Below are 13,867 nucleotides of genomic sequence, written 5' to 3'. Positions count from 1 at the left end.
CCTGTCTCTAAGAGAGAACCCAGCCCCCCTCGGAGGAAGTTTATTCCCGACCCTCGCATTAGAGAAAGTACACTGATAGTGTGACATGAAACTGCCCTGAACGAGTGAAAATTTAGTAACAGGGCACATAATCAATTTTCATAATGTGTAATTATGAGAATACACCATTGGAACAGAATATGGAAAAGCATAACAGATCCCCTTTAAGACTGAGCCAAGGTGAGGTCCTGGAAATCAATGTAAGTCAATGTAATGTCCTCCGAAGTGGTAAATCCCAGTTGTGTGTGTGTGTGTGTGTGTGTGTGTGTGTGTGTGTGTGTGTGTGTACACATTAGTGAAACATGCACACTGCTCAAAATGCATGCAGAAGTGTGGGAGTTACTGACAGAAGTCTGCCTGGACAGATAAACTGCAGTTGATTAAATGGGCTGCTGCACAATAAAGAAGTGTTAAAAGCAGAAAAAGAGAGGCAATTTCTTTGTGTGTGTGTGGAAAATGTTTGGTCAGGCCAAAACAGCGACACAGAGCTCAAACACCAGATGGACGAATTCTGAAGAAGGAGGCTGCTGACCAGAGTCCCACTGAGCTCACAAGCTAACACGCCCATGCTGCATGTCAGAAAGCCGTAGAGAACATAAACACGCTCGCAGCCATCTCTCATTTTCTTTCATCAGCTTGGAGCCAATTTTTCTCTCAAAATGCTGCTGTGCAGGCAGGCTAAAAGGCAAAAGCATGCACAAAGCTAAATAGCTGCTGGACCTCCTCTTGCAGCCCCATGACAAAACCTAGACCATCAAGATCAGATTACAGAACACCGTTGTCATTCCAGATGGCCACTTGTAAGATTGGGTGATTATGTTCCCTTAAAAACCTGCTGTGTCACCGAACACTGTATCCTAGCCAATTATGGCTTAGAGCGACCTGCATCATGAATAAAGGAATTAAAGCAGTAAGAACCAGTGACAGAAGCCTTTTCATAACAAAACACATCACAAGTGAAAATCTTCCAGCTAAAGGCTCATCGAGTATCCTAGACAAATACTTGCATCTTGCCATGGCCTAAAACAACAAAAACACACTGACTGTCTCATTTTCAGGTGATATCAGGTGGTTTGAAGTCATATGTTATCAGTTTGGCCCATTAGATTTAGCTTGCTGCTTCCTCTTGTCAGCTCTGCAGATAGTTTGTGCCATCTGAGAATGAATGCAGACCATAGGCAGCACTGTTACTCACTGGTTCCTTCACAACGAGGTTCCTGAGCATAATTTGTGCAGGGCCTTGCTTTGTGGAGTTTGCATTTTCTCCTGTGCTTTTATAGGCTTTCCCTGAGACCTTCATTTTCACAAAAGAGATTATAAAACTGTGCAGCATTTACTATGTGCCCTAACAAGGCACACTTATAATAAGTGAGAAGGAGACAAGCATGATTGAGTTGAATGTTTCTGTCCAATTTTTGGGAGCCGGAGCTGGGTGAAAGTGGAAGTGGGTCTATAGGGGTATTTCAGACGTCAGTTTTCCTAGCAATGCTTACAAGTTCCTCCCAGTGGATTCAAAGATGCTCCTGGGCCAGACAAATTACATAAACTCTCCAGCAAGTTCTGCAGTTTTCAATATTTTGAAAACTGTCCCTACTGACAACCTGAACTGTACAGTGACATTTCACTCTTTGAGATAAAGAAGTTCAAATGGGAAACAGCAGTTGGAACAACTATTTATTTTGTTTATCATTTTAAAATAATGCAGAACAATGTGGCGGCAGACTGAAGGGAAGAAAAACTCAACGGTGAAAGGAAATCCGTGCCGGTCTGGTGGCAGGTCCAGTCTGATCTTTAAAGGCCAGAGCTAAGAACTTGACTAACAGACGTGTCCAGTGACAGCAGAACAGAAAAGAGCAGACACTCTGACCTTTGCTCATAAAGATAAGACTGTGGAGAAAAGGAGAAAGAGATTAAAGCAAAATGACTGAGAGGCTAAGAGGCGTTACAAAGATTTACTGTGCCCACCCTGTCACAGTAGCTGCAGCTAATACAATGGAGGTGAACTGATGGTGGATGGTCTGAACACTTTGTGTCACGGCTGTCGCTTTAAATCAAAGAGATCGTTCTGGATTCTTTCTCCCCCACTGTCTGTCAGCATACCTGATCTGACCACCTACAAAAGGAGCTAAAGGTTAATGGAGGTCGGGAGTGTGATATCACAGCCTTGACGGCCAAACAGAGGATGACATTATGAATGTAGCCTGACGAATCGGGGCAGAGTCATGCTGCGCTGCATACATTGTTATTTTGCCAAGATCTGTTTTGGATATTTTTCAAAAAGTCAAATAAACAGTGATTAATGCTACACCTGTTTCAGCTTTTCAGAGAGTTTTACTGACAGTTGTCTTTTCAAGAAATACTCTTACCACACTAGCAAGTCCACCTTTGGGAACTTCCTAAAAACAGTTCAACCTTTGGGCTGCTGAGCAGCTCAAGGACTCTTCAGTAATGGAAATCTGGGAGAGCAGTGCATTTCTTCGTTCCCACCCAGATTTATCATGATGGCCTTTAGGGGTCAAATTTTTGAATCACCACTACCATTTTCCCACAGACTCTTATAGAAGCAGACCTTTTGGAACTAGTGGATCTATCGGCTGCTGGCCATTCCAGAAGAAATGATTTAAGGCACTTCACATTTTAGAAATGAAACCTACACCTGCATTTCCAATCTTTGGTACTGATAACAGCCATTCAATCGAATGATAACATTTAGGGCATTTCAGTCTGGTGTCTCAACTCCACACAGAAAGCCTGAAGGCAGTGGATTTGACCCCAGAACCCACTTGTTGTGAGGTGTCAGTGCTAATCACTGCACCACTGTGTGTGCCATGCTCTATGAACCTCCTGCAGTCCAAGACAAGCCAATTGGTGACAGCTGTAGAAGTGAATGGGAGTGCGACTGGTTGTCCGTCTCTCTGTGTTACCTCCCACACTCCCACAATCCTGAATTAGATAAGCAGTTAAGAAAATGGGTGGGTAGATGGATGGATTCTAGAGCGCATGACGAAACAATTCAGCACTGAATGGAGAGAAAATGAGGTGTTTTTCATAATTAGCTGCCCGAGGGCGAATGCAGTCTTTGTCTAATATTAATTATGCAATAATATTGGATGCTGCCAAGTACAACGTCAGTGAATGAGTATAAACAAATTACCATTTCACCTTCAATTGTGCACTAATACATGATCATGCAGCTATAGGCAGGAAGACTGAGTGGAACAGAACAGAGGCAATGACCAGAGAAATAAATAAAAGGAACTGAAAGACAGACAATTAAAAAAAGTGAGACAGGAAATGGTAGAGAGAGCCAGGCAGCTTAAAGGGATAGAAAGGCAGCTGGAAAGACATGTAACAGATTGATACAAGCACCCGACCCAGAATGAGCACTGGTCATTTGCATGAGAATACCAAGTCTGGAGGGTAATTTCAGCAGCCTGATAACATGTCAGTCGGACAGAAAGTCCACCAGGACGCCAATGGGCTCGATGCGGCACTGACAGCAGCAGCAGGCTGAGGAATACTGCAGGTTCTCTGCAGGAGAAGCAGGAAAGATTCATCCATATGAGATGCTACAAAAACAGCCCATGAAGAAAGCAATACATCTTATTTTACAGTGAAAAAATCTCAATTTGCAGAATTTGCTGAAATAGTTTTAAAGTAATCAAAGTGTTTGTGGGGTTTTTGACACTTGCAGTTGACTTGATAAATGTCAGGTGTCCAAACTAATTAACTAATTAATAAATCTGTTCTGACCTTTGTGAAAATATTGCTGTTTTTGCAATTTATGGAAACAAGAAGATTACTTTCAAAAGATCCAGCATCATGTAAATTTAGGGAATTTATGAATTATTCAGACTAGAAACATGAGCTCAGACTGCTGCAAATATAATTACATGCAGGGAAAAAAAACCAGATATTTAAGTAATACTATTTTAGAAATAACAACTTTTTGGAAACCGCAGAGCGTAACTGAATATGAAAATCAATACCTGATTAGTTGGCTGCTCTTACATAGTTTCAATTTACAGCTTCCAATTAAAGTTTAATTCTGCCTTCAAATCTAACCCTTTGGGAAGATGATTACTGTGGCACAATAATTCTTTTCAAGTCAATTTCAGCATAATTGCAGTGGCGTCACTGATAACTGTCAGCGGCGCCTACAGAAGAAAGAAAATGTTTAAAACATGAAGACTGCTATTAACATTTGGCAAGAAGACCGAGATGGCTAAATGACTTCTTACCAGTGAAAAATAAAATGTAATGCAGATGAAGCAGAAGATGGACAGGGGCAATTCAGCGAAAGGATGAGGTGGGGTGGGCAAGATATATGGAAAGGGAAAGAAAAATGGGACATCACGAAGAGAAGGAGAGAGTGAGCGGCAGAGAAAGGAAAGATAAATGAAGGATAACAGTAACCAGTGGGGAAACTGAAATAGTTGAGTCATTCGTCCTCCAGGTTTCTGTTAATAGGCCATTCATCTCCAATCAATAGACTATAAAAGGGTTTTTATCCACTTCTGGTGTCCCCCTCAGACCTCCAATGTGATCAGCTACATCAAGTTAAAGTCCCAAGTACATTGTCAGGTCCTCAGGTGAATGTGTGAATGCAAAGGGAAGGTGCTTTGTTTCATAAAGTGTTTGGCTTAAAAGGAGGTTTTTGTTTCCTTTATAAATGGCTTTGGGATTTTGTTTGTTTGTCTTTCATTTGCAAATCCCAATGTTGCTGCCTTGTTGTTGTATGGCTGCTGTGGCTGAAGAGGCAGAGAGGGTCATCCACTTATTGGTTTAAACCCTCGCTCCTCCAGTCCTGGATAAGACATCTGTTATCTGCTTTGCTGGGAGAAGAGCTCTATGTACAAATTTGCTTGCGGTATAAATTACTTTGAGTGGTTCCTCTGGATCTCTATTAGCATCCTCATTAGCATCAGATTTATCCCTGACTGTTCTTCCTTAGGTCTTCCATATATGTGAAGAATAGTATAAAGCCATATACAAACAGTCCATTCATTCCTTGCATGCGTCAGTAAAATATCAAGCTGTAGTTTACATAAATGTGCAATATTTCCAGACTGAGGTGTGTGGTGAACCTCGAAGTTCTCAGCTGGTTTGGTTTTACTTTCTCTCACCCTTTATATAATGACTTCCACTTTCTTCGTTCTGGAGAACTACAGATCAGCACAGTTTAAAAAGAGCTTCATTCCAGATGAACAAATCATAACTTTGCCATCCTACATTCTGTGTAATTTATTTAATTCTTCAGTATTTTGTATTTTGATTCTTTATTGTCTCTGTTTGTACTGGAAATGTGCAGGCGAGGATGGGTGACTCACTCAATCTGTTGACGGGCAGAAATAAAGTAACCTGAACTTAAACCTTAATCCGAAAAACATGTTTTTGGATGTCACAGTGACCTTAATTATTGACCAATCGGTATCATTTTTCAGTCTATTTGTGACTATTTAGTTTGAAAAACAAATCTGTAAAGCCCGACCCGACACACTGTTATTGTGATCACTTTGGGAGTGGTTTTTGCAACTTCACACATGGAGTTCCCTTCGGTTCAACACCCGATGCGCCAACTTTGCAGCTGGTCTCCAGCACACACTCCTTCCTCTCCGGTCCCTAGCTTCACTATAAAAAGGAGACTCTTCGTGAGGAAGATCATCACCACCTGACCGGGCGTGGCTGGACCTGCCTCCCTGCAACCGCCCCCTTGAGCTCCGGGACAAAATCAAAGTTTAGATTCACAAGAAAATTGGGCCACCTGAAACATGATTTTTGTAGCCAACTTTATGGTGTCTGAGCACTTTGAGACTTAGATCCACAATTGCTTTATGTTATTTGGTCTACAACGTTTGTCTGCAATGCTTCAGCAGTTATTTAATCGTTTATAATAAAATCTGAAGGCAACTACTTGATCGACGCTGAGGTTTACACACAGACATAGAGGATTTATTACTTTATAATTTAGTACAAATTAGTCTCATTAAAAAAAATACAGAATTGCACTCAAAAAATGATAACAGCAACAACTTCATTGTAGTTACTTGAACATGCACACTGACAATCCTCCGCTAAGCTTCGACATATTAACATTGTGTATTTGAGCATGTTAATATGCCAGTTTTTAGCTCAGAGCACCACTGTCCCTGGCAGGGAAAATAACTGATCTTTGAAGATCACAGTTTCTGTCAAACAAAAGGCTGTAATTCAAAACTGGTTCAGTGGTTAAAGGAAGCCAAAAAAATTGTTTCTGTTTTCTATCAGCGAACACAGACCTCCCATGATTTACAGAAGACACTACAATCTTCTGTTCTGAGGCTGCTCTGCTCGTATTCACAGTTTTTGGTGTATATGATGAAATATGGAATTGTAATCTATAGTTATTCCATTTAAAGTGAATAATCTCATCACATATAAGACATGTTCATGACCTTCACTGCTCATCAATAACAATACAGTTTGAATGAGTGAAACATTATAGATTTCTTGTTATGGTGTGCCGTGTAGGTCATATTTAAAGCCTGATAATCGGTGTTCACTTAGTGTATAAATGAAGTGAGAGTGAAGCAGCTCCTTAGAGAACAACCAGAGGAAGCAGAGTTTGCAGCAGAGATGGAAATGAGTCGGAGACATTCATTTATTCATCGATTTTCTCAGCAAACAGCTGGGAATGCTCCCTGGGATCCCCAACCAAGAACTTCCTTATCTACTGGCAACATACTAGAGCTAGATTAGGAAAAATAAATGCATGAAGGTTACCGCTGTCTTGAAATTATTTGTTAGGGCATTAAACCAGATGATCCCACGGCAACACTGCAAATGTTGCCGTGGGATCTCAGCTGGTACTCTATTGCCCATTATAGCCCAGGAGTTCTTTCATGTTTAAATGATCTGTTTCTACAAATTTTCCTTCACACATTAACGGCAACCCCTGTGGATACACTGTACTACTTACAGAATGTAGAGTTTATACTGGGTCTTTTGACTGTACCTGGATTATTTTAGTGCAGGGGTATATCATCAACATCATGTTTTTATATTCATGTAAATGTGATGAACTAGCAGCCTGAGAAAGTTATTTTGTCCTATAATGCTCTCTTCTGTGGTAAATTTAAAATGTATGGGTCGGCTGGGGGCTGTTCTAACGATTATCATATTATTGTAAGACTACAAATTTCAATCTAATTTCAGTAAACAAGCTAGAGTCCGAAACCTGACTCTGCACATGCTCAGTGAGACCCTGTCCCAACCTTGATAAAGGTAAGGGCACGCGTTTTGAACAAAAATACTGATTTTGAGGAATGAAACTATACATATTTTTCTTCAGACTTAATCTTTAACCTATATATTCAAAACGACAACAAACAACTCATGCCACAAATTTTCAACATGACCCCAAAATCACATGCATCTGAAACACAGTTCACAGGTTCAGGTGCACACCGGTGATTGTAGCATGTGAAGTAGAAAAGAAAAGTGACCAGTTTTCTTGACATCGGTTAGCAGGACTGCACAAATTAATGAAAACTAAAGTTCACAGAGAACGACAAACATGACCTTGACCTTGGGCAGACTTCTGATGAAGACTCATCAGGTGACCGTCTGAAACTTTCACCAAAATCCGATCACTCCAGGAGGAGTGAAACTGTGGGTAGATGCACGATAGACACTTCACCACAGCATAAGATCATCGGTGGCCGATTGAGCTAAATATATTACGGTTGCCTTGGTCTTCCAACCTTGATTTTTTCCCACAGTACAGAAATGAATATTTATGCCTATGTACCACTGAGATTTTTTAATATATACAGTATATACTGCATAAATATACAGCACAAAGTGTCTGTGATATTGATGGCAGCAGTGAGAGGATTTATGTGAGAAATTACTCAAAATATAAAATCCTGGAGGCACATTCTCTCTTCTCTGTCTTCTCTTTTTACTACTGTTTGACATAACTACAAAACATGGAAACAAGTTATTTCACTCGGATTTCGAGGAAATAAAAACTCAATCGTATACTGTGCAACATATAAGACAGCTGAAACAATTCTAGTTCCAAACTCAGCTCACGTGGATGATAACTGTGTATACACCATCACATGAGAAAGATGCAATGGATAGCGCATTTATACTCTGAAAAAAACAAAAAAACAAACTTGTGTTGTTCTAGTTAATGGTAGCTATTAAGCTGCGCTTCTCTGCATGACATTGAGGGAATCCTTGTTAATAATGACAAAGCTGGCCGATACTTTGTCAGCAGGTTGCTTGTGCATGCTGGCACTAAGTAGGTAAGTGCTAGCAAGTAGATGAAGATACCAGGAAGTCAGACACAGGAATGGATAGAGAACTTGGTCAATTACCAGAGTAAAGTGCTCAGTGCACACTAAATGCTTCACTTCCTGTGTAATTTGAACCCATGTGAAGGCTGGAACAAACCTGCCCTGGTGTCTTACTGGGTAAGGCATGATTTACAGCACTGTGTTGAATCTGTAAAGTATAGGGCGATCTAGATGTTTGCATTAATAATACTTGTGTAGTGTTGGGTCTGTGTTCCTCTGCAATCACAAGGCAAACTGAGCTGTTCGTGCTGGATTTGGACCTAATAAATCTTAAACACAAACAGCACACAATATAAAAAAAACACCTACTGAAGCACGGGAAGGATGGAAGCCTTCAGGAGCTCTGAATCTATTTACATACTGTCACAGCTTTGAAAAGGAGAAAAACTGCTTATGTCTACTCTGGAAGAATACTGGCTACTGCATTAGCATAATGAGCAAGCAAGAGACAATTACAGCCTATTACATGTTGTTTCACTGAGGTATCATCCTTGTGCTAATCAATATGCTATGTTTACAAGACATATTACTCCCAAACACACCTGCCATTGTCACTGAAGTCTGGTTATTGTTGTGTGTAGTTATATTTCTGAGAAGGTGCAGGTCTGTATACGCTGGAGTCTGGATCACAGACTTAATGTAGTATTATAAATCAAGTCAACAGTCTACAGGCTGTTATTTTAATTGCTTCAAATCCTAACATGCAGTGCCTTTAATCAATCAGCACTAAGTCAAATCTTCTTTATGGTTAATGCAAAATGGTCCCAGGTTACTTTTAATATTAGTTTTAAGAGTTTTAAATGTTCACATATCTTTGAAATCTTGTCTCTGTCATCTTTGCGTCTCCTAGTTAATGAAAGACCAAGAAATGTCAGTTCCATTACAGCAGGGTGGCTTTTGAACATCAAATGCCAGCAAAGGGCAACAATGAAAAATTAGCTCTTACAGTCTTTAATACACGGCCTGAAGTGTCACTGCACGCCTGCTCATTTCTTTACTACCAAGCAGAGTAGAAAGTCAAATTCAGATTTAATGAGTCACGCTCTATTATAATTTATGCTAAAATAATTTTGCATTTAATATAGAGCGTGCAGCGTGTTGACAGAGTACTCCTACAGATTGCTCAGATACAAATTACAGAAATAGATTTTTTTCCCCAAGATCAGACTGGCACCTTTTTGTTTACTCTAAGTCTCACATACTAAACTAAAGACAGACGCTGTGTTGTTCAAGCTTGCATTTTTGTCCAGTTAAAAACATTCAGGTCCAAATTAAAAGCCCGTACCACCCTCCCAACTAATAGTTAATCCATAATCCTATATTTTCCCCAAACCATGCCAAAGGCACAAACACCATTCGCGCCAGTTTTTTGCATATTTGTCACACTTTGTTTCAGATTTCCAAATAAATTTTAATACTAGTTAGGTACTTTAGTTTGGAAGCAGCAGAATCTGTTCCTCACCTTCTCTTTTGTTGAGTTTGGCGAAACCTGGGGCGTGGCTGCTGGACAGCTGGGACGAGCTTCGGAAGGAAGATGGCGGCAGATTGGAGACCAGTGCGCTGTCACACACATCTGTCAAGAAATATCAGAACATACAGTTTAATACATGTCAGATTTTGACATTTACATGTAAATGTCTGCATGTCCACTGCTGTGCTTTTTGAGGGTCTATAATTACGTTCGTTTCAACATCTCCACACAGATATAGCCTCCTCAAAATATTCCTAGAGTGAACAAAACGTAAAAGTCTGACAGAAGTAAGCACAGTTGAACACAGCTATTACGCATCCTGAGTAATAGCACTCTTAGCTCAAGAAATCTGTTACTGGGCATCAGTGCCACGTTTTAGCCTCCATAAGCAGAAAGGAGCAGTGGATGTGTTATCTTTGAATTGCAGGGTTAATGTCAGCTACAGTTCCTCGCTGCACAGTTAAGTAGTTCACAACAGTAGGTTGATGCGGGAATGTCTTCTTATACTTTAAAATCAAGAAAAAAAAACTTTTCATCTGAGTGAAAAAAAAGCTGAGTGGTTCAAAGAGTAGAGATCAACAGCAAAAAGCACAATGAGAATATCACAATACCCGACACAGCTGGAAATGGATTAGTCTCCATCTCTTAGCCTGAGTGAAAAACTGATGAAATGTTATAAACAGCGGGGTGGGAGTGCTCTGATGCTGAGAGGTAAAAGCCTTGTCTCTGCAAATGATCAGCTTTTTTAAGATAAAAGAAGTTTATTCGGACAGCTTTTGATTGTTTCGTTCTAAAGCCTTAAAGAGGCGCTAATGACAACTAAAGTGTTGAGCCTGTGAGTATAACAACATGAGTGTCAGAGAGGAGTCTAATCATTCAGGAGCTGGTTTAATGTTCCCCAGGTAGAAACAGGCCTTTCAGCAGTAATGGCTCCATATTAGATGAATGAACAGTGTAATAATGTCCAGTTGGATGAGTAAATGGTGTAATTCTGGCTCAATGGATAAATGAACGTTGCAATCATGTCGTGTTGCGGAGATGAATGGCGTCCTGAGTGAGTCATTACAGGCTGGATGCTGATCGGGATGAATCAGTGTTGTCAGAGGAAACCTTTACATCTTTCTCATATTTGGTTTATGGATGATTCCCTGCAATCAAAACATAATATATTGAACATTATACAGTAATTAACATTAATTACTCTTGTTTTAATTGGAGCCTCTCTCACAGTCTCCAATAAACCTACAAAAAAAGAAAACAAGCACTTTTTTGTTCAAATTAAAGTAGATTTCTCTTTCATTTATTATAGCTACATGACATAGAGAAATCATTTGTAAAGACAGAGTACAAATGAATGTTTGTTTTACTGTATCTGATTGTCTTTGGTCTGCACAGCATAATCACATCCCACAGATATACACATGGATTCATGATCACCAGCCCCATAAATATTCATAGTTTTCCTCTCAAGCTGCAAACTCTAAGCTAAAGCCAAACTATCACCGCCTCCATCCAAAGCCTCTCCGTTAATGGATGTTGTTCTCCACCACTGAGACAAGAGCCAATTACTATGATTCACGCAGCAGTCCGATCTGGGCCCACAACTCTGACAGCAAGGCTTTAGTTTCGATTACTCTGTCAACATCAGTGCACTTCATCTCAACAACAGAAGGTCTTCATCCACCTCCCGATAATTTCAAAGAGGAATACCATTCCATTTACAGCAGCTCTTTTCAAATGAAATTTGTAGCTAGAGCCAACAACAATAATGGCCTATTTACCCGTAGTTAAAGAAAATTTTGTATCAGTTTATGAAAGAGCAGGATTTTAAATTGTAAAGCACTGACGAAGCTTCACAAACTGAACCCTGAAGTCCTGCAATATTTATTTAGTAACTGAGGATGCCAAGCATTTGGTTACACAATTAAATACACTGTAGAGCCAAATGTGGCATTCACTCTCAAGAAAAGGGTCTGAATGTAATTTTTTCTCATTTGAATGCTTCAAAATACTGGATTTTGATATTATTAAATCTATATCTTTGTGCAACACACGATAGAGGATTCACAAACACAACTGCAGTGAGCAACAGCTGTAATTCCAAACACACCACAAGTCAGTTGAGGATTTACCGTTTAACACTTCTGTTAAAGAGAATACAGAAACAGTCAACAGTCTTGTCCAATATGGTCTCACGTGGGAACCCTGAGGGGTAGCTGTGACTCAGGTGGTAGAGTGGGTTGCCCACTAATAAGAAGGTCAGTGGTTCAATCTCAAGCTACAGTACTTCAGGCTTCATGTCAAAGTGATCCTGGAGAAGATACTACGTGCCAAAAGGAACAGTTGATATATCCATCACAGTTTGTCACAGTGTCAAGTGTATAGTGTAAAGTGCTTGGAGTGGTGAGTATACTACAACATATATACCCAGAATATTTGATCAAAAGGCTTCTTCACCATTACTTATGATTAGCTCTGTCTCCTGCAGCACATCCAGTACCTGCATGTCGCATTTTCTGTCCATCAATTTTATGCGCTGATACTATTTTAATCCTGCTTAGGACAGGAGTGAGTATTTGCCTGTAACATAAAAAGCACTGCACTGTACAATGAGAAGCAATACAGTGAGCAGCTACTGCTAAAAATTCTATTGAAATCTATCATAAAAGTTTTGTTTGATTTAATACAAATATAAAGACTATCATCAGCCTAAATTAAAGTTAAAATAAAGTTAAAGAACAGCTAAACATAATGAGTCATTTAACAGATTAAAAGTGTGATATTTCCTACAGGAACTGGCACAAAATGAAACAAAAACAATGGATGGCGTGCAAAGGCATACAAATAAATACTAATTCTTGTGTTGTGTTGTAGACACGTTTCACAATACAGCTGGGAAGATTTAAGAATTAAAGCCTATAATTATACAGTCAGTTTATTAGGTACACCTTGCTAGTGCTGGGTTGAGCCCCTTTTGGCTTCAGAGCTCGTTTAAGTCCTTGTGGCAGAGATTCAACAAGGTCCTGCAAACATTCCTCACAGATTTTGGTCCAGACTGACACTGCTGTAAATTTGTTGCTTGTACATCCATAATGTGAATCTCCTGTTTTACCACATCCCGAGGTGCTCTACTGGGTTCGGATCTAGTGACTATGGAGGTTATTTAAGTACGATGAACTCAGTGACTTCATGTTCAAGAAATCAGTCTGACATATTTTGAGGTTTGTGATATGGCATTTTATCCTGCTGGAAGCAGCCATCAGAAGATGTGAACAACGGGATCAACAAGGTAAGAAACAATAATGAGGTAGGCTGTAGCATTTAAATAAAGCTTAATTAGCACTAAGGCCGTAAACTTTTGATACAAGGCAGAATGGTTCCTTTTTTTAATTCATTTAACCCAAATTCTGACTATACCATCTGAGTGTTGCAGCAGTTGCAGTTCACTGTTTTGTTTTTCCAGTCTTCAACTGATCATTTTTGGTAAATTCTTGCAAATTCTGGACTAATTTTCCAGCTTTTGGCTGACAGGAGTGGCACCCAGGATGATCTTCTGCTACCGTAGCTCATCTGCTTCAAGATTAAATGTGTTGCACGTTCAGAGATGCTCTTCTGCACACCTTGAATGCATGAGTGGTTATTTGAGTCGCTATTCGTATCAGATCAAAGCAGTCTCCTGTAATCGCTGGCATCAACAAGGCATTTTCATGCAGAGAATTGCTGATCAATGGATATCGTCTTTTTGTCAGAATATTCTCTTTAAACTCTAAAGATGATTGTGTGAGAAAATCCCAGAGGCTCAGCAGTTTCTGAAATACTCAGACCAGCCTGTAAGTCACCAACAACCATGCAAGTCACTTATATCAAGTTTCTTTCCCATTCTAATGCCCAGTTCGAACATCAATACTTCATCTTGACCATGTCTATATAGCTAAATGCACTGAGATGCTGCCATGTGATTTGCTGATAGATATTTTCACCAGCAAGCAGTTAAACAGGTGTACCTAATGAA

General features: G+C 39.8%; 1 protein-coding gene across 1 annotated transcript in view; it reads right to left on the bottom strand.

Moving 5' to 3' along the window:
* Positions 1 to 13,867, bottom strand: part of LOC100700197 (contactin-associated protein-like 4) — a 143,477-nt gene that overhangs the window by 99,718 nt on the left and 29,892 nt on the right. The window contains exon 2 of the mRNA XM_005476783.4: positions 9,847 to 9,957. Coding sequence (XP_005476840.1) covers positions 9,847 to 9,957 — 111 coding nt within the window. The remainder of the gene's footprint in view (positions 1 to 9,846; positions 9,958 to 13,867) is intronic.

The sequence above is a fragment of the Oreochromis niloticus genome, linkage group LG18 (genome assembly GCF_001858045.2).
Source record: "Oreochromis niloticus isolate F11D_XX linkage group LG18, O_niloticus_UMD_NMBU, whole genome shotgun sequence".
Lineage (NCBI taxonomy): Eukaryota > Metazoa > Chordata > Actinopteri > Cichliformes > Cichlidae > Oreochromis > Oreochromis niloticus.
The sequence above is the reverse complement of the archived record's forward strand: the minus strand, read 5'-3'. Positions and strand labels throughout refer to the sequence as shown.